This window comes from Coregonus clupeaformis, chromosome 1, assembly GCF_020615455.1.
Source record: "Coregonus clupeaformis isolate EN_2021a chromosome 1, ASM2061545v1, whole genome shotgun sequence".
In the NCBI taxonomy this organism is placed as follows: domain Eukaryota; kingdom Metazoa; phylum Chordata; class Actinopteri; order Salmoniformes; family Salmonidae; genus Coregonus; species Coregonus clupeaformis.
The window spans coordinates 87,826,294-87,851,500 of NC_059192.1; the positions used below are offsets into that span (position 1 = coordinate 87,826,294).

The following is a 25,207-nucleotide window of genomic DNA, read 5'->3' on the forward strand; positions in this document are numbered from 1 at the left end:
TATAGGCTAGATTGACCCCACCCTGGTAACTAGACTAGGCTATAGGCTAGATTGACCCCACCCTGGTAACTAGACTAGGCTATAGGCTAGCTTGACCCCACCCTGGTAACTAGACTAGGCTACCGGCTAGATTGACCCCACCCTGGTAACTAGACTAGGCTACCGGCTAGATTGACCCCACCCTGGTAACTAGACTAGGCTACCGGCTAGATTGACCCCACCCTGGTAACTAGACTAGGCTATAGGCTAGATTGACCCCACCCTGGTAACTAGACTAGGCTACCGGCTAGATTGACCCCACCCTGGTAAATAGACTAGGCTATAGGCTAGCTTGACCCCACCCTGGTAACTAGACTAGGCTATAGGCTAGATTGACCCCACCCTGGTAACTAGACTAGGCTACCGGCTAGATTGACCCCACTCTGGTAACTAGACTAGGCTACCGGCTAGATTGACCCCACCCTGGTAACTAGACTAGGCTACCGGCTAGATTGACCCCACCCTGGTAACTAGACTAGGCTATAGGCTAGATTGACCCCACCCTGGTAACTAGACTAGGCTATAGGCTAGATTGACCCCACCCTGGTAACTAGACTAGGCTACCGGCTAGATTGACCCCACCCTGGTAACTAGACTAGGCTACCGGCTAGATTGACCCCACCCTGGTAACTAGACTAGGCTATAGGCTAGATTGACCCCATCCTGGTAACTAGACTAGGCTATAGGCTAGATTGACCCCACCCTGGTAACTAGACTAGGCTATAGGCTAGATTGACCCCACCCTGGTAACTAGACTAGGCTACCGGCTAGATTGACCCCATCCTGGTTACTAGACTAGGCTACCGGCTAGATTGACACTACCCTGGTTAACCAAGTGGTCCGAACCATCCAGGCTACACCGCTAACGGTCACAACAACAATACTAGACTAGGACATGTCACTACTACGCTCCAGCTAGCCTACAATAACATCCTGCTGCAGTGACCCACATGTACAGCAATGCCAAGCCTTTGACCTTTGACCTCTTCAGCTGCTGGCTCCTAATTGAGTTTGACTGTTTGTTTGTTATGACTTCATGGCTGCTGAGTAGGAAAATGGCTACCACTTGTAGTTCTATTTTAACCCCTCTCTGTTCTGTTACTGTACGTGTAAACTACAGTAGAGAGATGCCTTCTATGTTGTAGTTTAACCCCTCTGTTTTCTCCAAGTTTGCATGAGGGTACCCAACTACAGTACCCATAAGCCCCTGCATTGCTCCTGTCCTAGCAATACTAATGTTCAGAGCTATGTTAGATGACTCTGTTAATATTGCTTGATCCTATACAGAGTAATCAGGGCCTAGCAGTGCACGCTGGCTGGGTGTGGGACATATGGAAGACTAACAGGTCCAGGTACCAGGGCTGCGTCTGACATGGCACCCTATTCCCTGTTCTACTTTAGACCATGTCCCCTATATAGTGCAGTACTTTAGACCATGTCCCCTATATAGTGCACTACTTTAGACCATGTCCCCTATATAGTGCACTACTTTAGACCATGTCCCCTATATAGTGCACTACTTTAGACCATGTCCCCTATATAGTGCACTACTTTAGACCATGTCCCCTATATAGTGCACTACTTTAGACCATGTCCCCTATATAGTGCACTACTTTAGACCATGTCCCCTACATAGTGCACTACTTTAGACCATGTCCCCTATATAGTGCACTACTTTAGACCATGGCCCCTATATAGTGCACTACTTTAGACCATGTCCCCTATATAGTGCACTACTTTAGACCATGTCCCCTATATAGTGCACTACTTTAGACCATGTCCCCTATATAGTGCACTACTTTAGACCATGTCCCCTATATAGTGCACTACTTTAGACCATGTCCCCTATATAGTGCACTACTTTAGACCATGGCCCCTATATAGTGCACTACTTTAGACCATGGCCCCTATGTAGTGCACTATCTAGGGAATAGGCTGCTTGGCCTGGTCCAAGTAGTGCACTATCTAGGGAATAGTGTGCCATTTCAGACACAGCCCTGGTTAACCCCTGGCTAAGGTTGTTCTAACCTCCTCTTTCTCTCCTGCCTTAGAGAGGCACCACAGGATCACCCAGAGGAAGCATCAATGGAGACGGGAGGGCTTCTCCTCAGGCAAGTTCTTACCTCATCCTCCTAACATCTTCCTTTTTACCTTCCCCTTTAAATGTGGCTATTGTTATATCCTGATTTCTGAACAGGTAATAAAGCAACTAAGAATGAACGTTAAGATGTTATGCCAGTTAATCATCTGCAGAGATAATGGAAGATAGTCTAACAGAATCCTTTGTCCTTTAACCCTCATTCTTATCCCATGTCTCTACCTAAGGCTGTCTATGTACATTTACATGCATTTCAGTTCAATGTAGTTGACTGTCATGGAAATAAATGAAGTAGTACACTCCACTGTCCTGTCAGTAGTACACTCCACTGTCCTGTCAGTAGTACACTCCACTGTCCTGTCAGTAGTACACTCCACTGTCCTGTCAGTAGTACACTCCACTGTCCTGTCAGTAGTACACTCCACTGTCCTGTCAGTAGTACACTCCACTGTCCTGTCAGTAATACACTCCACTGTCCTGTCCATCCCCAAACAGGGAGAGGAGTCCCAGTCGTTTACCCAGAAGCTCCGTGTCCCCTCTGTGGAGTCTCTCCTCCTCCGCGGTGCTAGCCGTGCCGAGGGCCTCTTCCGTTCCCCATCCAAAGAAAGCTTGAACCGCAGCCCCTCTCTCAACTCCCTCACCCCCCTGGGGGAAAATGTGCCCCTGGTCTCCCCCTCTGCCGTCCCTCCCACCCCAGCCTACGATCCTCCGTCAGACATTGAGAGCGAGGCAGAGGAGTCGTATGGTAGCCCTGAGTGCCTGTCTGCCCTGTCTAAAGAACAGCTGATCCATCGGCTACACAGGGTGGAGAAGAGCCTGGGGAACTACAGAGGGAAATACGCTGAGGTGGGGGTCATATACTCTGAGTTGGCTTGTAGAAATGAGTCTCACAAGAAATCAAAGTGTAATAACTATGCAATCATTAAGTAATTACCGTTTCAGCAAGTCATGATTTACCAGTCACTATGATCTGGAGCAGGGAGTTAGCCTGCTGTATGTCTATAATACAGCTCTATGATGTACCAGTCACTATGATCTGGAGCAGGGAGTTAGCCTGCTGTATGTCTATAATACAGCTCTATGATGTACCAGTCACTATGATCTGGAGTAGGGAGTTAGCCTGCTGTATGTCTATAATACAGCTCTATGATGTACCAGTCACTATGATCTGGAGTAGGGAGTTAGCCTGCTGTATGTCTATAATACAGCTCTATGATGTATCAGTCACTATGATCAGTCCTCTCGCTCTCATCCAGTCTGTCTCTAATACGGATGACTAGAGTAGGGACTTGGCCTGCTATGCATACATGTCCATGTGTAATGTGGACAGCTATATTTGATTTACCTTTCTAACCATTGTCTTTATCTCTCCATCGGCTTCTCTCTCTCTCTCCCTCCATCGGCTTCTCTCTCTCTCTCCCTCCATCGGCTTCTCTCTCTCTCTCCCTCCATCGGCTTCTCTCTCTCTCTCTCCCTCCATCGGCTTCTCTCTCTCTCTCTCCCTCCATCGGCTTCTCTCTCTCTCTCCCTCCATCGGCTTCTCTCTCTCTCTCCCTCCATTGGCTTCTCTCTCTCTCTCCCTCCATCGGCTTCTCTCTCTCTCTCCCTCCATCGGCTTCTCTCTCTCTCTCTCTCTCTCTCTCTCTCTCTCTCTCTCTCTCTCTCTCTCCATCGGCTTCTGTCTCTCTCTCCTTCCATTGGCTTCTCTCTCTCTCTCTCTCTCTCTCTCTCTCTCTCTCTCTCTCTCTCTCCATCGGCTTCTTTCTCTCTCACTCTCTCCCTCCATTGGCTTCTCTGTCTCTCTCTCTCCTCCCCACAGTTGGTCACTACCTACAGAACAGTACAGAGAGAGAAAGAGAAAAGCCAGGTAATTTTCCTAAACCACCTCAACACCAGATTACATATAATGATGCTCTGTACTATCGGAGGATGGATAAACACTTCTATCCTCACTCACTGAATGCTTTTCATTAACTAAAGTGATGTGGTCTTTTCTGCTTTTCTCCTCAGGCCATTCTCAGCCAGAGTCAAGACAAAGCTCTCCGTAGGATAGGGGAGTTGAAAGAGGTAGGAGTAGGATAATCATCTGTCTCTGAAAAATACCTGCAAAATGTCTAACTCTATCAAAGTACTGTATATGGGGTCTTATTTTAGTCCAAAGGCACTCTGTTATTACCCATTACTCTCTCTGACCTGAACTCAAAAGATTTTAGGATAAAGACCACCCCTGAGTCACAGCAGTAGAGTTGGAACTCCTGAATTCTTTATCGGTCATGACCAAAAAAACAGGAGCTGAGCTAATGGAAGGAAGACAGGAGGAGGAGGTCAGCTAAGCCAAGGAAAGAGAGGAAGGAGTGGTAGGGAAGGGAGAAAACTGCATACTTTATTATCAGAACAAGATAAGGCATTGTAGGTGACTTGTTTGAACTTTTGATGTGTTCAGGATGTAATTTACTGAGACATTTGTAATGAATAAACCTTGCCCTGCTTGAAATGGTGTAGTGTGACCTACATGTAGGAAGTATAGGATCACTAGTCTTCTCTGGCTCTGAACCATGATAGTGTTTGATAAGGCCATCGGTGTGAGCAAGGCAATGCACATAACTACTTATCTTGATCTCATAATGAGTAGTTATTTGGGATGTAAGGTGTTATTGTAGATCAGTGATTCTGTGAGCAGTCCGACGGCAGTGTAGTCAATCACAAACTATTTCCTGTACAGTATGTAGAAAGTATAGAAGTAGGAGTCTCTGCTGTGAACTTTGAGTATGACCTGTTCCTCCCCAGGAGCTGCAGGTGGACCAGCAGACTAAGAAGCACCTTCAGGAGGAGTTTGATGCTGCCCTGGAGGAGAAGGACCAGATGATTACTGTGCTTCAGACACAGGTGGGTGTTTATAAGTCTACAAAACATTAAGAACACCTGCTCTTTCCATGACATAGACTGACCAGGTGAATCCAGGTGAAAGCTATGATCCCTTATTGATGTCACTTGTTAAATCCACTTCAGTCAGTGTAGATGAAGGGGAGGAGGATCTTGAAGGATTGAGACATACTAAACTTTTGACTACTTTAATACACATACAGTGCATTGGGAAAGTATTCAGACCCCTTGACTTTTTCCACATTTTGTTACGTTACAGCCTTATATATATATATATATTTTTATTTTTTTTTATTCTCATCAATCTACACACAATACCTCATAATGACAAAGAAAAAACAGGCTTTTAGACATTTTAGCAAATGTTTAAAAAAAAATTAAATTACATTTACATAAGTATTCAGACCCTTTACTCAGTACTTTGTTGAAGAACCTTTGGCAGCGATTAAAGCCTCAAGTCTTCTTAGGTATGATGCTACAAGCTTGGCACACCTGTATTTGGGGAGTTTCTCCCATTCTTCTCTGCAGATCCTCTCAAGCTCTGTCAGGTTGGATGGGGAGCGTCGCTGCACAGCTATTTTCAGGTCTCAATCGGGTTCAAGTCCGGGCTCTGGCTGGGCCACTCAAGGACATTCAGAGACTTGTCCCGAAGCCACTCCTGCGTTGTCTTGGCTGTATGCTTAGGGTCGTTGTCCTGTTGGAAGGTGAACCTTTGCCCCAGTCTGAGGTCCTGAGCGCTCTGGAGCAGGTTTTCATCAAGGATCTCTCTGTACTTTTCCCCGTTCATCTTTCCCTCGTTCCTGACTAGTCTCCCAGTCCCTGCCGCTGTAAAACATCCCCACAGCGTGATGCTGCCACCATCATGCTTCACCGTAGGGATGGTATTGGCCAGGTGATGAGCAGTGCCTGGTTTCCTCCAAACGTGACGCTTGGCATTCAGGCCAATGAGTTCAATCTTGGTTTCATCAGACCAGAGAATCTTGTTTCTCATGGTCTGAGTCCTTTAGGTGCCTTTTGGGCTCTGTCAGAGTGACCATCGGGTTCTTGGTCACCTCCCTGACCAAGGCCCTTCTCCCTCGATTGCTCAGTTTGGCCGGGCGGCCAGCTCTAGGAAGAGTCTTGGTGGTTCCAAACTTCTTCCATTTAAGAATGATGTAGGCCACTGTGTTCTTGGGGACCTTCAATGCTGCAGAAATTTTTTGGTACCCTTCCCCAGATCTGTGCCTCGACACAATCCTGTCTCGGAGCTCTATGGACAATTCCTTCGACCTCGTGGCTTGGTTTTTGTTCTGACGTGCACTGTCAACTGTGGGACCTTATATAGACAGGTTTGTGCCTTTCCAAATCATGTCCAATCAATTGAATTTACCACAGGTGGACTCCAATCAAGTTGTAGAAACATCTCAAGGATGATCAATGGAAACAGGATGCACCTGAGCTCAATTTCTAGTCTCATAGCAAAGGGTCTGAATACTTATATAAATAAGGTATGTCTGTTTTTTATTTTTTATATATACCTGTTCGCTTTATTATTATGGGGTATTGTGTGTAGATAGGTGAGGAAAAGCATTTATGTAATACATCTTAGAATAAGGCTGTAACGTAACAAAATGTGGAAAAGGTCAAGGGATCTGAATACTTTCCGAATGCACTGTAAGTGAATTTGTCCCAATACATTTAGTCCCCTAAAATGGGTGGACTATGTACAAAATGTGCTGTAATTTCTAAATGGTTCACCCGATATGGATGAAAATACCCTAAATTTAAAGCTGACAGTCTGCATTTTAACCTCATTGTATCATATGAAAGTGCTGGAGTACAGAGCTAAAACAAGCAAAGAATGTCACTGCCCCAATACTTTTGGAGCTCACTGCATTTCTACAATTGATATGAAATAAAATAACATTTTTGTGTTTCAATGGGTGTATGTTAAACGCTGGCAGAATAATGTTGATTGTGTTGAATAATGTGTGGTCACTAGCCTGTGTTGCTCTGTGTTTTGACTGTGGTCCCTCCTCTGCCAGGTGGCCCTGATGAAGAAGCGTCTGAAGGGGGTCCCTGGGGGAGCTGTGGCCCCTGAGGTTGAACACCCTCTCCAGGCTGAAGATAACTCAGCGTCTGCCCCACAGAGCCCCTCCACAGACACAGGTACCATACAGTACAGACACTATGCTGACCCACACCCCTGATGATGATGATGATGATGATGGACAGTAGCAGACCTGGATGCTAATAATGTCTGCTGCAATGGAAGCAACCGAATAGTGCCCAAGGAGCCAACCAGCCCGTCTGGCACTCTTGGCAGGCTCAACCAAACACTCAAGTTTTTGGATTTCAAATACTATTTTTGGACCAAGGTCCGAGTAATGTAGTGTTGAAATGTTTATCACAGAGCTGTTTGTCGTTTATCGAGTTTATAAAACTACAACAACAACACCAAGCCTCCGTCATAGTCAGTACTCCCTTTTTCTGACTGAGCCGCGTTACCTCTTCTAAACAGCAGAGGGCAGCTCTGACCCATCTACAATCATGGAGGTGTTTCAGAAGGTGACACGCCAGGAGAATCTGCTCCAGAAGTGTAAGGAGCTGCTGAGGACACACAAGGAGCGCAACGCCCAGCTTACCAGCGACAACAACACTCTGCAGGAGCAGCTGCAGGAGAGACTGCAGGACCTGGAGAAAACCAAGGTGTGTTAACCAATGTCAGTGGAAGCTAGTGGAGGGAGAAATGGAGAGGATGTACTGTGATAGTACTTCATGAAATGGAACATGAAAATATAACTTGTATGATCATAAATTAGCATTATTGCATTCCAGTCATTACAGTTAGCCATTTGGTTTAACCATCACATCCAACTTCTGATAAACCTTTTCTGGAAAGATAGTCTAAGCTTCACTCAATTTTAGACGACCATTTTACATATAGCCACCACAGAAATGTCCGTCTGTACTTTAGAGCGCTGTAGTTATGGCTGAAGATGAGACGGTCTACTGAGTCAAACACAGAATCCAACAGAACATTGTTGTATGGTCTGAAGGGTAAGACCATGTACACTACCAGTCAAAAGTTTTAGAACACCTACTCATTCAAGGGTTTTTCTTTATTTTGACTGTTTTCTACAGTGTAGAATAATAGTGAAGACATCAAAACTATGAAATAACACATATGGAATCATGTAGTAACCAAAAAAGTGTTAAACAAATCAAAATATATTTGAGATTCTTCAAATAGCCACCCTTTGCCTTGATGACAACTTTGCACACTCTTGGCATTCTCTCAACCAGCTTCATGAAGTAGTCACCAGGAATGAATTTTAATTAACAGGTGTTAATTTGTGGAATTTCTTTCCTTAATGCGTTTGAGCCAATCAGTTGTGTTGTGACAAGGTGGGGGAGGGGGCGGGGGGGGTATACAGAAGATAGCCCTATTTGGTAAAAGACCAAGTCCATAATATGGCAAGAACAGCTCAAATAAGCAAAGAGAAACGACAGTCCATCATTACTTTAAGACATAAAGGACCGTCAATACGGAACATTTCAAGAACTTTGAAAGTTTCTTCAAGTGCAGTCACAAAAACCATCAAGCGCTATGATGAAACTGGCTCTCATGAGGACCGCCACAGGAATGGAAGACCCAGAGTTACCTCTGCTGCAGAGGATAAATTCATTAGTTACCAGCCTCAGAAATTGCAGCCCGTATAAATGCTTCACAGAGTTCAAGTAACAGACACATCTCAACATCAATTGTTCAGAGGAGACTATGTGAATCAGGCCTTCATGGTCTAATTGTTGCGAAGAAACCACTACTAAAGGACACCAATAAGAAGAAGAGACCTGCTTGGGCCAAGAAACACGAGCAATGGACATTAGCCAAATTTGAGATTTTTGGTTCCAACCGTTGTGTCTTTGTGAGACATGGTGTGGGTGAACGGATGATCCCCACATGTGTATTTCCCACCGTAAAGCATGGAGGAGGAGGTGTTATGGTGTGGGGGTGCTTTGCTGGTGACACTATCTGTGATCTATTTAGAATTCAAGGCACACTTAACCAGCATGGCTACCACAGCATTCTGCAGCGATACGCCATCCCATCTGGTTTGGGCTTAGTGGGACTATATAATTTGTTTTTCAACAGGACAATGACCCAACACACCTCCATGCTGTGTAGGGGCTATTTTACCAAGAAGGAGAGTGATGGAGTGCTGTATCAGATGACCTGGCCTCCACAATCCCCCGACCTCAACCAAATTGAGATGGTTTAGGATGAGTCGGACCGCAGAGTGAAGGAAAAGCAGTCAACAAGTGCTCAGCATATGTGGGAACTCCTTCAAGACTGTTGTAAAAGCATTCCTGGTGAATCTGGTTGAGAGAATGCCAAGAGTGTGCAAAGCTGTCATCAAGGCAAAGGGTGGCTATTTGAAGAATCTCAAATATAAAATATATTTTGAATTAACACTTTTTTGTTTACAACATGATTCCGTATGTGTTAGTTCATAGTTTTGATGTCTTCACTATTATTCTACAATGTAGAAAATAGTAAAAATAAAGAAAAACCCTTGAATGAGTAGGTGTTCTAAAACTTTTGCACTGTTATACATCACCCAAAGGAGTCTTCATGGTTTAGTGATGATCTGTGGTATCACTATAAATCTCTGACATATGAACGCATGCTGTACACACACACACTCTATCTCTAGGACAGAGAGTGCATCCCAAACGGCATCCTTTTCCCTACATAGTGCACTACTTTTCGACCAGAACCCTGTGATGTAATGTGTTGTGTTGGATTTGCCCCAAACATAACGCTTTGTCTTCTGGACAAAAAGTTAATTGCTTTGCCCAATTTTGTGGCAGTATTACTTCATTGCCTTGTTTTAAACAGGATGCATGTTTTGGAAAACATTTTTATTCTGTACAGGCTTCCTTCTGTTCCCTCTGTTAGTATCGTGGAGTAACTACAATGTTGATGATCCATCCTCAGTTTTCTCCTATCACAGCCATTAAACTCTGGAGCTGTTTTAAAGTCACCATTGGCCTTATGGTGAAATCCCTGAGCGGTTTCCTTCCTCTCCGGCAACTGAGTTAGAAAGGACGCCTTTATCTTTGTAGTGACTGGGTGTATTGATACACCATCCAAAGTGTAATTAATAACTTCACCATGCTCAAAGGGATATTCAATGTCTGCTTTTTTTTTTTTTTTACCCATCAACCAATAGGTGCCTTTCTTTGCGGGGCACTGGAAAACCTCCCTGACCTTTGTGGTTGAATCTGTGTTTGAAATGCACTGCTCGACTGAGGGACCTTACAGATAATTGGATGTGTATTATACAGAGATGAGGTAGTCATTCAAAAATCATGTTAAACACTATTGCACACAATGATTCCATGCAACTTATGTGACTTAAGCACATTTTTACTCCTGAACTTATTTAGGCTTGACATAACAAAGGGGTTGAATACTTATTGACTCAAGACATTTCAGCTTATCATTTTAAATAAATTTGTAAACAATTTTAAAAACATCATTCCACTTTGACATTATGGGGTATAGTGTGTAGGCCAGTGACCAAAACATCTAAATGTGATCCATTTAAAATTCAGGCTGTAACACAACAAAATGTGGAAAGAGTCAATGGGTGTGAATACTTTCTGAAGGCACTGTGTGTGTTCATGGTACAGGGCTGTGTGTTTGGATGGAGTCGGGGCTCTACAGGGCTGTGTGTTTGGATGGAGTCGGGGCTCTACAGGGCTGTGTGTTTGGATGGAGTCGGGGCTCTACAGGGCTGTGTGTTTGGATGGAGTCGGGGCTCTACAGGGCTGTGTGTTTGGATGGAGTCGGGGCTCTACAGGGCTGTGTGTTTGGATGGAGTCGGGGCGCTACAGGGCTGTGTGTTTGGACGGAGTCGGGGCTCTACAGTGCAACCATATGCTCCTAAATATTTTGCTGTGCAACCTGGAATTTTTTATTTGGGAGGACCAGTCCACCTACAAAAAAATCACCCATATAATGATTGTTGTAGAGAAAATAAAATGTTCTGGTGCTCCTAAAACCTGTATTTAGTCATTTCTGGTAATTCTTATCATTGAGACCACTAACATGATAATTAATTAATATTATCATTAATACCGCTAATATTGTAATTTTATACTGCCACTAATATCATTACTACCGCTAAAAATATAATTGATAGCGCTAATATTTTTCATTGTGTTCCTAAATGTATTTGTGTGCTCCTACATTTTTCAACTTGGGAGCATCTTGTTAAAAATGTCAGCGTAGAGCCCTGGGAGTTACAGGATGCATACGTGTGTGTGTGTGTGTTGAACCTGGCCAGTGTCTGGGAACAGGGCCGTTCCTGTGACAGAAAGAGCCAGAGGTTAACAGGCACTCAGCTCTCCTAACCAGCATGGAGGGGCCTACACACACACAGAAGCTGTCTCCCAGGCCACCCGTTGACCTTCGGGATCTGGTATTTCCTATTTGTCTTATTGTATGTTATCACATTAGTGTCATAGAGAGCTACAGCCCACTGCTGCTAAACCAACCAACCGTATGTTGTCACAGTAGTGTCATAGAGAGCTGCAGCCAACTGCTGCTAAACCAACCGTATGTTGTCACAGTAGTGTCATAGAGAGCTACAGCCCACTGCTGCTAAACCAACCAACCGTATGTTGTCACAGTAGTGTCATAGAGAGCTACAGCCCACTGCTGCTAAACCAACCAACCGTATGTTGTCACAGTAGTGTCATAGAGAGCTACAGCCCACTGCTGCTAAACCAACCGTATGTTGTCACATTAGTGTCATAGAGAGCTACAGCCCACTGCTGCTAAACCAACCAACCGTATGTTGTCACAGTAGTGTCATAGAGAGCTACAGCCCACTGCTGCTAAACCAACCAACCGTATGTTGTCACAGTAGTGTCATAGAGAGCTACAGCCCACTGCTGCTAAACCAACCGTATGTTGTCACATTAGTGTCATAGAGAGCTACAGCCCACTGCTGCTAAACCAACCAACCGTATGTTGTCACAGTAGTGTCATAGAGAGCTACAGCCAACTGCTGCTAAACCAACCGTATGTTGTCACAGTAGTGTCATAGAGAGCTACAGCCCACTGCTGCTAAACCAACCAACCGTATGTTGTCACAGTAGTGTCATAGAGAGCTACAGCCCACTGCTGCTAAACCAACCAACCGTATGTTGTCACAGTAGTGTCATAGAGAGCTACAGCCCACTGCTGCTAAACCAACCAACCGTATGTTGTCACAGTAGTGTCATAGAGAGCTACAGCCCACTGCTGCTAAACCAACCGTATGTTGTCACATTAGTGTCATAGAGAGCTACAGCCCACTGCTGCTAAACCAACCAACCGTATGTTGTCACAGTAGTGTCATAGAGAGCTACAGCCCACTGCTGCTAAACCAACCAACCGTATGTTGTCACAGTAGTGTCATAGAGAGCTACAGCCCACTGCTGCTAAACCAACCGTATGTTGTCACAGTAGTGTCATAGAGAGCTACAGCCCACTGCTGCTAAACCAACCAACCGTATGTTGTCACAGTAGTGTCATAGAGAGCTACAGCCCACTGCTGCTAAACCAACCGTATGTTGTCACATTAGTGTCATAGAGAGCTACAGCCCACTGCTGCTAAACCAACCAACCGTATGTTGTCACAGTAGTGTCATAGAGAGCTACAGCCCACTGCTGCTAAACCAACCAACCGTATGTTGTCACAGCAGTGTCATAGAGAGCTATAGCCCACTGCTGCTAAACCAACCGTATGTTGTCACAGTAGTGTCATAGAGAGCTACAGCCCACTGCTGCTAAACCAACCAACCGTATGTTGTCACAGTAGTGTCATAGAGAGCTACAGCCCACTGCTGCTAAACCAACCAACCGTATGTTGTCACAGTAGTGTCATAGAGAGCTACAGCCCACTGCTGCTAAACCAACCGTATGTTGTCACAGTAGTGTCATAGAGAGCTACAGCCCACTGCTGCTAAACCAACCGTATGTTGTCACAATAGTGTCATAGAGAGCTACAGCCCACTGCTGCTAAACCAACCGTATGTTGTCACATTAGTGTCATAGAGAGCTACAGCCCACTGCTGCTAAACCAACCAACCGTATGTTGTCACAGTAGTGTCATAGAGAGTTACAGCCAACTGCTGCTAAACCAACCGTATGTTGTCACAGTAGTGTCATAGAGAGCTACAGCCCACTGCTGCTAAACCAACCAACCGTATGTTGTCACATTAGTGTCATAGAGAGCTACAGCCCACTTCTGCTAAACCAACCGTATGTTATCACAGTAGTGTCATAGAGAGCTACAGCCCACTGCTGCTAAACCAACCGTATGTTGTCACATTAGTGTCATAGAGAGCTACAGCCCACTGCTGCTAAATCAACCGTATGTTGTCACATTAGTGTCATAGAGAGCTACAGCCCACTTCTGCTAAACCAACCGTATGTTGTCACATTAGTGTCATAGAGAGCTACAGCCCACTGCTGCTAAATCAACCGTATGTTGTCACAGTAGTGTCATGGAGAGCTACAGCCCACTGCTGCTAAACCAACCAACCGTATGTTGTCACAGTAGTGTCATGGAGAGCTACAGCCCACTGCTGCTAAACCAACCGTATGTTGTCACAGTAGTGTCATAGAGAGCTACAGCCCACTGCTGCTAAACCAACCGTATGTTATCACAGTAGTGTCATAGAGAGCTACAGCCCACTGCTGCTAAACCATCCGTATGTTATCACAGTAGTGTCATAGAGAGCTACAGCCCACTGCTGCTAAACCAACCGTATGTTGTCACAGTAGTGTCATAGAGAGCTACAGCCCACTGCTGCTAAACCAACCGTATGTTATCACAGTAGTGTCATAGAGAGCTACAGCCCACTGCTGCTAAACCAACCAACCGTATGTTGTCACAGTAGTGTCATAGAGAGCTACAGCCCACTGCTGCTAAACCAACCAACCGTATGTTGTCACAGTAGTGTCATAGAGAGCTACAGCCCACTGCTGCTAAACCAACCAACCGTATGTTGTCACAGTAGTGTCATAGAGAGCTACAGCCAACTGCTGCTAAACCAACCCGGGCTGTAATTTAGGTCTGTGTGTTGGTTTAGTTGGCCTCGTATGCAGCCTTTGTTGACGACCACCTTGTGGCTGTGGTGGCCGGGCCTCATGGGTGGTGAAGGCAGACTAGGGAGCAACTTTGAGAGTGGTGTGGTGCTGCATTGGCATCTGAAGAGCTCTCTTTCTGCCTGCCATGCGCAAACATTTTGGAACCTACAGTATCTTGGTCCTTCATTGATTTTATTTAACCTTTATCTAACCAGGAAAGTAGCCTGGTCCCAGAGCTGTTCGTGCAGTATGGCCAACGACCATAGGAGTTGGCTATACAACACAAACACAAATTGGACCAGGCTACCAGGAAAGAGCCTTGAGGTTCGTGACCTCTTACGAGGACAACCTGTGCAATAACCTGCGCAAGGTCCTGATGATTTAAACAATATGTTGTAAGAAAGGGTTCATTCATTTGTCTGAAATCTGATCTGATGTTTGTACCCCTGCTTAAAGGTTATGAGGGGTAGTTGGTTGTCTAAATTCAGGGCAGTGTTATTCACTACAGTGCCCTGACCTTAACTACGGTGGTTCTCCTGTTCCTTAACTACAGTGGTTCTCCTGTTCCCTAACTACAGTGGTTCTACTGTTTCTTTGATAACTTCCAGATGAATAAATGTTTAACTGTTAAAGATGGTCCATTAATCCTTACCCAAAGAGCACCTTCGATCTATGCTGTAGCGCTTCCCATCGTTTTTCTCCCCATTTCCCATTTATTAACAGCTCTCTCCTTCCGTCTCTGTCCTCAGTGACTTCACGGTTGCTTTGATACTGTTAGAGCACATGAACCCATTGTTGATGGATCTCTGTTTGTTCGTCTACAGGAGCTGCACACCACAGAGAAGACCAAGCTCATCACCCAGCTGCATGGTGCTGAGAACCTCATTCAACAGCTGGAGCAGGACAAGGTGACTGAAGAAGAGGGGTTCTTAAAGGGATAGATCGACTTACCTAGTCCTAGGGTGTTGAAAATGCTAGCCAGGAGATTCTGGATATTGCTAAGCCAGCTAACGAACTTAAAAAAACTGTTTGAATGAAACAACAGCATATGTAAGTCATAAATAAGCTAAAACTTCAATAAAAGTGAACTGTCCCTTTTTAAGGTTGGTCATATATCTTGATTTAAGTTGTTTTTAAGCTTCTGAGTCAGTGGAGGCTGGTGACACTTTAAATCAAAGGACAGGCTCATTGTAATGGAATGTTATAACAACACATGGAAACCATGTGTTTGATACCTTTCCATTAATTTATTTCCAGCCATTACAATCACCCCATCCTCCGATTTCTCCCTTCCTCTACCAGCCTCCACTGTTCTGGTCCTGACTTTGAGTGCCCCTAAAATGTCCTCCTCACTCCTGCAGTGATGTTTAGTGTGAATCCGTGAAATATAGACATGTTTGTGCTCTGCCACTGAGCGCGGAGACGTCAGAGACACTCCATCCACGTTTGTTGCGCTTGACCCTTAACCTCTAGCTCTGCAGGAGAGGTGTGTGTTTGACCCCCAGCTCTGCGGGAGTAGAGACAGTCGCTCGTGAGGTCACTGAGGAATGTGGGTTAGAGTTAGAGGCGCAGCGTAACAGTCAGAAACAATTTAGGAGCCTGGGCTTTGTGGATTACTGGCAGACGTCTTAAATTATTTAGATAAATTCATGCCAACAATGAAAGGAGAGAGTTTGACACACATCCCAAAAAATTACAGAAGTCTCACAAATGTGCCCTGTCTGTTTCCTTGTCTTGTTTAGAGATGAAACCTGTCTGAATGGAAGTACACAATCATAACAGATTATAACTGATTGAATGCTTCACATGAATGCTTTCACTTTGGAAATAAGTGTTTTCATGAATGTGCTATCCTCTGAGATCACATCTGGTTGATATACAGCATGTATTATTTTAACCCAAAAGTCCAATTCAATCCAATCCTGGTTCTACTTTCAGGTCATGGTGATTGCAGAGACGAAGCGTCAGATGCATGAAACTCTGGAGATGAAGGAGGAGGAGATCGCCCAGCTCCGCTCCAGAAGCAAGATGGCCGCCGCCCAGAGAAAAGAACTGCAGGAGCAGAAGGAGAAGTCTGAGAAAGCTGGTCAGTGGATCTCCTCTCCTCCTCCTCTCCTCTTCCTCTATAACAGTGTGAATGTACAGTATCTAACTGAGGATGTGTGTTTGCACCTTCCTCCAGCGTTTGAGGAGCTGGAGAAGGCTCTGGCCGTGGCCCAGAGGGCTGAGGAGGCGCGGAGGCTGCTGCAGCTCCAGCTGCAGGAGCAGGTGAAGGAGGTGGAGAGGGCCGGGGAGGAGGAGAGGAGGAGTCTGCAGCAGAAGCTCACCAGGGTCAAGCAGGAGGTGGTCACCATCATGAAGGTGAGGCACATCTACTGTACATCTAAATACTAATGAAATACTCCTTCAGTACTTATGGAGTAAACGATCACTACTCACCCAGTACCAAGAGCAGGGTTGGGGTCAATTCACAAAGTTATCTAATTCCCAATGTCCTAATTGAAAGCATTGAAGCGAATTTAAATGGAATTGACCACAACCCTGACCAAGAGCTCTTTAGAACGGAGGAAAGCCATTAGTCACTGAGTTACAGTATATTAACCAAGAGCTCTTTAGAACGGAGGAAAGCCATTAGTCACTGAGTTACAGTATATTAACCAAGAGCTCTTTAGAACGGAGGAAAGCCATTAGTCACTGAGTTACAGTATATTAACCAAGAGCTCTTTAGAACGGAGGAAAGCCATTAGTCACTGAGTTACAGTATATTAACCAAGAGCTCTTTAGAACAGAGGAAAGCCATTAGTCACTGAGTTACAGTATATTAACCAAGAGCTCTTTAGAACAGAGGAAAGCCATTAGTCACTGAGTTACAGTATATTAACCAAGAGCTCTTTAGAACAGAGGAAAGCCATTAGTCAGTGAGTTACAGTATATTAACCAAGAGCTCTTTAGAACAGAGGAAAGCCATTAGTCAGTGAGTTACAGTATATTAACCAAGAGCTCTTTAGAACGGAGGAAAGCCATTAGTCAGTGAGTTACAGTATATTAACCAAGAGCTCTTTAGAACAGAGGAAAGCCATTAGTCACTGAGTTACAGTATATTAACCAAGAGCTCTTTAGAACAGAGGAAAGCCATTAGTCAGTGAGTTACAGTATATTAACCAAGAGCTCTTTAGAACGGAGGAAAGCCATTAGTCAGTGAGTTACAGTATATTAACCAAGAGCTCTTTAGAACAGAGGAAAGCCATTAGTCACTGAGTTACAGTATATTAACCAAGAGCTCTTTAGAACAGAGGAAAGCCATTAGTCAGTGAGTTACAGTATATTAACCAAGAGCTCTTTAGAACAGAGGAAAGCCATTAGTCAGTGAGTTACAGTATATTAACCAAGAGCTCTTTAGAACGGAGGAAAGCCATTAGTCAGTGAGTTACAGTATATTAACCAAGAGCTCTTTAGAACAGAGGAAAGCCATTAGTCACTGAGTTACAGTATATTAACCAAGAGCTCTTTAGAACAGATGAAAGCCATTAGTCAGTGAGTTATATTGTAATCAAACAATAAAAACAACCTCTGCTTAAATTGTATCGCACCAATTTGTTTCTTATTGCCTATTCCCTATTAACTAGTTTATTTCCATTTTGATTATTATTAAAGGTTTGCCTCTTTTTCAACAATTTACAGCTCCGGTGCAAACATTTTGAGTTTACCCTTCCAGCCCAATTGTTGTTATCCTGTTACATGAGATGTTATCCTGTTACATGAAATATTATCCTGTTACATGAGATGTTATCCTGTTACATGAGATGTTATCTTGTTTACATGAGATGTTATCTTGTTTACATGAGATGTTATCTTGTTTACATGAGATGTTATCTTGTTTACATGAGATGTTATCTTGTTTACATGAGATGTTATCCTGTTTTCATGAGATGTTATTCTGTTACACTCCATTTCACCTTCAAGACTTAGACTACGGAAACCACAGACAGCTACGTTTTTACTATTTGGACTTGAGAAGTATCTTAATTACCGTAGTGTGCACAAAGCATTTTAGTTTCCATGTTGAGATGCTTTTGTAACTCCCTCTCCAACACTAACTTTTCCTGAATCAACTCTGCTCCTAAACTTCATTGTGGAAGAACAATTATTTCCCCAGATTTTCTCATTCCTCTGGCTTTTTGTCAGGTATCAGGATACAGATTGCCATGTTCTTGGTAGTCCCACTGTACGTATCATCATGCATCACAGCACATTTAGGTTGAATAGATTCACCTCTGTGGATAACAATATGATTCATACACATTGCGGTAGCCGTTAATCAAGAATAACCTAACACATATTTGACAAGGACATTAACGTTCTCATACATTCTGGATATTCTCCAGGTAAAGTTAAATTTCCCTAGCCGGTACTCAAACAAAGACTAGTGTTTCCCTGTAGAGTTAGCATGGGCCAAGTGGCACCCAGGCTAGCAATTCAAAGCAGATCAGTATAATACCTGTTTTCAACTCTATAGCTATGTAAACGAATGCGTTCCTAAGGCATGAAGGCATATAATCTCTTCAGCACAAACACTTTAGCAACATTTTTACAAACAAATGATGATCTGATTTACTACTACATATCAGCATGATATTCAGAGGATCCCTTTGGGAGTGTTTTTGGGGACCCATGGCCTTTGATGTTGCTAGCGCGATGCTCTATGACTCCTCCATTGCTGTCATATGAAGAAATACTATTGTGCTACTTTGTGTGTTGTAGAAATCCTCAGAGCAGAAGATGTCAGAGATGGACAAGCTACATAGTGAAGCACTGGCCAGTAAAGAACAGGAGCTCAACGCTCGAATCAACCAGGCCGTGGTAAGTTCATATCGCCCTCTCCACTTTCAAGTTGTCACATATACTGCAAAACAAACTCTGTTATAGTATTGACCAAAGTGTTTGAGCTGTACGTTTATATCAGGAGTTGGAGACCCTGTATTTGCGACCCTTTTGACTTGGCAGTGCCACGCCTGTTTTATTTATCAGTCACTAGGGTACCAGTGAGAATGATTTAGCTGGTCACGTTAGTTTAGTGTTGCATGGTATACTTAAACCTCTGTACTTTTTCAATACTAGAACATGAAAAATGGTTCGGTACTCAAATTGTAGTTACTTTTGGTACTTCAGTCTTTGAGAGAGGATCACGTCTGTCTGTCAGCGCAGCCACAGTCCTTATAGCACGAGAGCTCAGAGCCTGCTCCACTTACTCACTACTAGCTCTAGCCTGTCCTGAAGAACCACTGCACTCACTGGGAGTCTGGTCTGCATCATGTTAGCTCCCCACTCACTGGGAGTCTTGTCTGCATCATGTTACCTCCCCACTTGAATAATGCAACACGGTATGTAGACATTTTGCAACTGTTAATTACTAGGGCAGGAACGATACCAGTATCGCGATACTCGTTACTATCATGGCAAGGAAACCAAACCCGAAGAGGATTTAGCTTCTTTAGGAAAACAGCCCTAATGTTGGAAACAATCATTATGTTGTCATCCAGAGTCACATTCATTTACTTTCCAAGCTAAAGCACACAATATTTTACATACAGCAGGTTTTTAAAGGACCAAAGAGTTTTTTTTCTTTCTTAATTTTCTTAATTTTTGCCATCTTGTTTTCATTTTTGGCATGTGAAAAATATTACGATACTGGTATCGTTCCAGCCCTGTTTTAACTGTTCGCAAAACAATGTCCATTACAGGCTAGAACACTGCAAGAAGATACAAAACAATGTCCATTACAGGCTAGAACACTGCAAGAAGATACCGGTAGCTTTCAGCTGAAGCTAACATCAATTCACTTCCCTAGCACTACCCATAATGCATAATATGCTGATTTCAAAGCTGATTGTCACCAAAAACCATAGTTATTCCAAGAAACTTGATTCATTCACTTCGTCTCCCTGGCCTCACATCTCTTCTCTTTCTCACTGTGTGTGAATGAAGTCATTGGGTCTTAGAGACGGCGTGCACTTTTATGAAAAGAGAATGCTTCTTTTATTCAAATGTTATTGATCAGTACAATAAAATATGTCCCAAATGGAAGGGAAACAGTGTTTGTTTTCCATCTGTAACCCCATGCATTCACCTGGATTGTGAAAGGCCTAGGCTACATCTTGATTTACCCAGTTTATCAATAGAGATTATTATTATTATATTACCATTGTGTTGTTATGTAGTTAGATTAGTAAAAAGCTAAGTCAAATTGATTGTATAATTGGTTGTAAAAACAGACATAGATCATGTCATTATCAGCACGCAGCCGATTGGTGTGACCAAATCATGTGCTGGTGCCAACAACTGAAAAAGTTAGTAGCACCAGTGGAAACAGTCTAGAACCCTGGATATATGTAGTTTGTGCATATTTCTACTTGTTGTTTCTAGTGCTGTTTTATTGTGAGAGCTCTGAGTAAGATTTCCAATGTATTTATTACATATGGAAAATAAACTTGAAACTTGAATTGTGTGTGTTTGGTGTAGGAGCAGTGCAAAGAGGAGCTGGCCCAGGCTGCCAAGGAGAAGGAGCAGCAGTCTGCTCTGGCCCTGGAAGACTCAGAGCTGCAGAAGGCTGCCAAGGAGAAGGAGCAGCAGTCTGCTCTGGCCCTGGAAGACTCAGAGCTGCAGAAGGCTGCCATAGAGACCGAGTCAGAGACCAATGAGATACGGCTGGAGCTGGAGACCGCCAGAACTGTAAGTCCTCCTGTTGAACGTTTGGTTCTCGTCCATGTTGGAGAGAAATATGATGCGCCATTAGGTTGAAGATCCAGGAAAATGGGTAATGAATACATTAAGACTAATGCATTATTGATATTCATAATTCAAATATTTTGGCGTTTTAGCTACTCTATCTCCAAAAATTATATTTGTTGATTCTACAGCAAATTATATACTCTACTGTATCTACAATATTTACATTGTTGGTTGAGTCTATGGCAAACATACAATAAATACTGCACATCTCATTACAGAGAATACTGGAACTTGAGAGCTCTCTGGAAAAATACTCCCAACCTGGATCAGTTCCATCAACAGATGATCGCTCCACTCAGATGGAGGAGCTAAGGAGGAAACACAAGGAGGAGGTGACTGCAATAGAGGAGAAGCACCGCGAGGAGCTGGAGAAGCACAAGGTAGAGTTGCATCAGGAGGCCTTAGCCCAACACAATGCTGCTATGGAGGAGCTCAGGGCAAAACACAGAGCTGAAGTGGAGATCATCTTGAAGGAGAAAGAGGTCCAGTTCCAAGCCCATCTAGAGGACATTAACCAGAAGACGATGGAGAAGCAGAATGTGAAACAGACTCAGCTGGAAGCACTTTCCTTTGAGCTCCAGGAGGTGTTGAGGATCAAACAGGTTCTCGAGGAGAGACTGGATGCAGTTGAAAACGCTGGTGGGTCAGCCAGGCAGGAGTTGGAGCAGAGGCTACAGGAGTTGCTGACCAAGCACAGTATGGATATCGAGGAGATCAAGCTGCAGCACGAGCAGTCCCTGGGAGGAATGGAGAAGATGCTAAAAGAGGAACTCAACAAGTTGACGATGGTGCTGAAGGAGAAAGAGAAGGATCTTGAGGCTCACCTTGTCTGTGAGAAGAGCCTGAAAGAAGAGTCCGAGACAGTTCTTCAAGACAGGAACATGAAAGTTAAAGAATTGGAGGAGCTTAGAAAGAGTTTAAAGCAGGCCCAATCAGAAAATAAGGGCCTTGAGAAATCTAACGCCCAACTCCGTAAGATTAGAGATGAACTCTCAGAGTGCAGGAGTCAGTTGAAAGATTTTGCGCAAAAACTTGAAACAACTCAAAGTGACTGCCAGCAGAAAGAGAACTCTCTTCAACAAAAGGTACAAGAGCTTGAAACACTAGAGAAGCAGTTGCAGCAGGCTAAGAAGGAGCTCTCTGAACAGGGTATATCTTACGCTGACCAACTGAACACTAAGCAAGAGGAAGAAAAACGACTAAAGAAACACCTGGAGGACCAGAAGGCTGCTCATGAGAAGAAGGTGGAAAACATTAAGAAAGATATGGAGGCCAAGTGGAAATCACAGGAGACGAAGATGGATAAATTTAAAACGAAGACCAAAGAGATGCAGGATAAATTTAAGAAGAAGCTTCAGGAGCAAGAGGAATCTTTGAAAAAGGAACTGGCGAAGAAGGAGTCAGAGCTACAGCAGAAAGAACAGAAACTTAAAGAAAAAATCCTGGCGTCTCAGACAAGTTCAGAAGGCCTGAGCAGTGCTATGTACCAGCTTGAGTCCAATCACAAGGAAGAACTAGAGAAGATGCGTGAAGTCCATAAGCAAGAGAAGAAAAAGCTTGAGTGTTATTGGCAGGAAAAGATGGGACAACAGGAAGAGGAAATGCAGGAGAAATACACACAAATACTACAGGAGAAGATGCAGGAAGTGGAGGCGGTCAACCAGCAGCTTGGAACCACCATGGAAGAAAAAGAGCAAGTCGTGCAGGAAGTGAAGGACTTGAAGGAAGAGTTGGTGATGAGACAGACCACTGTGCAGAAACTGCAAGCTGAACTGAAGGAAGCCGCAGTCAAGATGGAGAGTTTATCTCAAGCTGAGGCAATTTTCAAAGAGAAAATGGAGGCGGTCGAGAGGAATCTAAACACTGCTCTGAATGAGAGGAACTCCTTCCAGGATCAGCTGAACAAGACTGAGAATAAGGCAAGAGAGAAGCTCAAGGCTCTGTCTGAGAAGTTTGTAGACACTGAGAAGCAGCTTCAAGCTCTTGAGGCTTCTAAGGGTAAGGAAGGGGAGGCAGTTCAGAGGAGACTTGAACAGCATTCTCTTCAACTAGATGTCAAAGAAAAAGAACTGCAGAAGCAGTTTGCTGGGATCAGCAATGAATTAATGCGTTACTGCCGGGACATTGAGGCCAGCATCGAAGATGGTACGAAGGAGCTATCTGAACGAGTCGAGAGCAGAGTGAGAGAGCTGAAAGACAGGGTTCTGGGTAATCAGAAGAAGGTAGCACATCTTAAAAACATTATCCTTACCAAGGTTGACAGGATACGCACTTTGGAGGAGCAACTCCAGCAGAGGACAGAGGAGAAGAATAACCTATGCAGCTCGCTAGAGCAGATGACTGTTCAACTAAATGTACACCAAGATGATATCAAAGCCTTAACTGCTGAGAGGGAGTCTCTACAGAGGGAGGCTGAAAATCACTCTCAAGCTCTCTCAGAAAAGGTCATTTGCATCGAACAGCTCAGTGAGGAAAACCGAACCATCTCAGAGAATGTCAAAACAAATGTGGTGTATATCAGCAACTTGGAGAGTGTCATAAACGATTTGAAGACCCAGTTAGCAGGTAGCCTAACAGGGAAGGATGAAGCCATATCACTGCTTGATCAGCAGCACAAGGAGGAGAGAGAGAGGCTCGTATGCCAAATGGAGGAGACCATTGACAGACTAGAGAAAGAGAAGAAATATGCAGTGGAGCAGGCTGACACCCTCAAGAACAACCTCACTGAGTTCAAGAGGAACGCAGAGTCCAAGTTCTCTCAGAACCACAATACTGTCAAGTCTCTGCAGACCAGGTTTGAGGATATGGAGAAACAGATCTCTGAGAAGGACGAGGCCTTACAGAGGCTGATGGCCAGCATCGACAATCAGTCCATCAGAAAGTCTGAGATGGACCAAGCCTTGAGTGAAAAGGAGCAGAAAGTCAGTTCCCTTACTTTGGAGGTGGAGAGCTGCAACAGCCAACTCATTGAGCTGAAGGAGCATTTGGTCCTTAAGACAAAGGAGAGCGAGCAGCTAACTGCTGACCTGAAGGAGCAGCACAGTATCAAGGAGCGTGAGAAACGAGAGCTCACAGAGCGTCTACAACAGACTCAGGAGCAGTTCAGAATCCAGAATGGAAATCTAGTCCAGGCAACAGAGGAGAAACTGCAGTCCTTGGAGAGAGAGAGACAAACTTTGAAACAAGAGCTGGAGCGGCAGAGGGAAGCCTTTGACAAGACGAAGACTAAAGAGGAGAGTCTGAAGGCGGCTGAAGAGAAGTTGTCAAAAGACAATGCTAGGAAAGTGGCTGAGCTGAAGAAGAAAGCTGAGCAGAAAATCAGCCAGATTCGGAAACAGTTGACCTCACAACTCGAGGAGAAGGAAAAGACTGTCAAAGCCCTTCGGACACAGTTGGAAGAGGCTAAGGCAGACGAAGCGACAAAAAAGCAGCGGGTGGAAACCCTGGAAGAGAAAGGAAAATCCCTAGAGGAAGCCATGGCCAAGATGAAGGAAGAACAGGAGAAACACATTGAGCAAGTACATAGTGATGAGAGACTGGAAAAAGAGAGCTCTTTACAGAGTTTGAAGGACATGTATGAGGAAAAGCTATCATCTCTTCAGAAATACATTTTGAACCAGGAGGAAGCCCTAGCCAAGTGGAAGGAAGAACAAGAAAAACATATTGAGCAGCTACGGAATGACGAGAGACTTGCGAAAGAGAGCTCTTTGGAGAGTTTGAAGAACATGTACGAGGGAAAGCTATTGTCGCATCAGAGAGATGTTTCGAACCAGGAGGAGACCAAAGCAGATGAGACCCTCTCAAGGCTTGAGGAGGTTGAGATTAAGCTCAAGGAAGTGGAGGAGGAGAAAGTAAACCTTCTGGCTGAAATCAGCCGCCTCAAGGAAGATCTGCTTGAGAAGACTGAACTGATCGAACAGCAAAAGACAGAATTGGTTAGCTTAGAAACACAGGGTCAGAATGCAGTGGAGCATTGCACTGCAGAGCAAACCAAGAGTCTCACAGCAGGCAAAGATTGGGAGAACCACCCTCTGACGCAGGAAGATGGGGATGCTGAATCTCTGTCGTCCTTGCAGAATAAGCTGGCAGAGGCGGTGCAAGAGAAACAGAAGCTACAGAAAGACCTGCGTTCCCTGAGGAGGGAACACCAGCAGGACCTGGAGTATGTGAAGAAAGAATTGACCCAAGAGAATGAGAAGAAGCTCAAGTAAGTTTGACCTAATGTTCTGCCTTAGTGCTGTCAATCAAACAATCAATCAATCAATCAA

At 44.3% G+C, this 25,207-nt stretch overlaps 1 protein-coding gene across 2 annotated transcripts in view; it reads left to right on the forward strand.

Annotated features, from left to right (window-relative positions):
• The window catches only part of LOC121578198 (golgin subfamily A member 4), a 59,102-nt gene that overhangs the window by 8,375 nt on the left and 25,520 nt on the right, over window positions 1–25,207 (forward strand). For both annotated transcript variants that reach the window (XM_041892396.1, XM_041892403.1), the window contains 13 exons: window positions 2,091–2,150; window positions 2,633–2,983; window positions 3,957–4,004; window positions 4,148–4,204; window positions 4,925–5,023; window positions 7,045–7,168; window positions 7,521–7,708; window positions 14,975–15,058; window positions 16,089–16,236; window positions 16,333–16,511; window positions 18,912–19,010; window positions 20,670–20,879; window positions 21,158–25,146. In XM_041892396.1, the coding sequence (XP_041748330.1) occupies window positions 2,091–2,150; window positions 2,633–2,983; window positions 3,957–4,004; window positions 4,148–4,204; window positions 4,925–5,023; window positions 7,045–7,168; window positions 7,521–7,708; window positions 14,975–15,058; window positions 16,089–16,236; window positions 16,333–16,511; window positions 18,912–19,010; window positions 20,670–20,879; window positions 21,158–25,146 (5,636 nt within the window). The remainder of the gene's footprint in view (window positions 1–2,090; window positions 2,151–2,632; window positions 2,984–3,956; window positions 4,005–4,147; window positions 4,205–4,924; window positions 5,024–7,044; window positions 7,169–7,520; window positions 7,709–14,974; window positions 15,059–16,088; window positions 16,237–16,332; window positions 16,512–18,911; window positions 19,011–20,669; window positions 20,880–21,157; window positions 25,147–25,207) is intronic.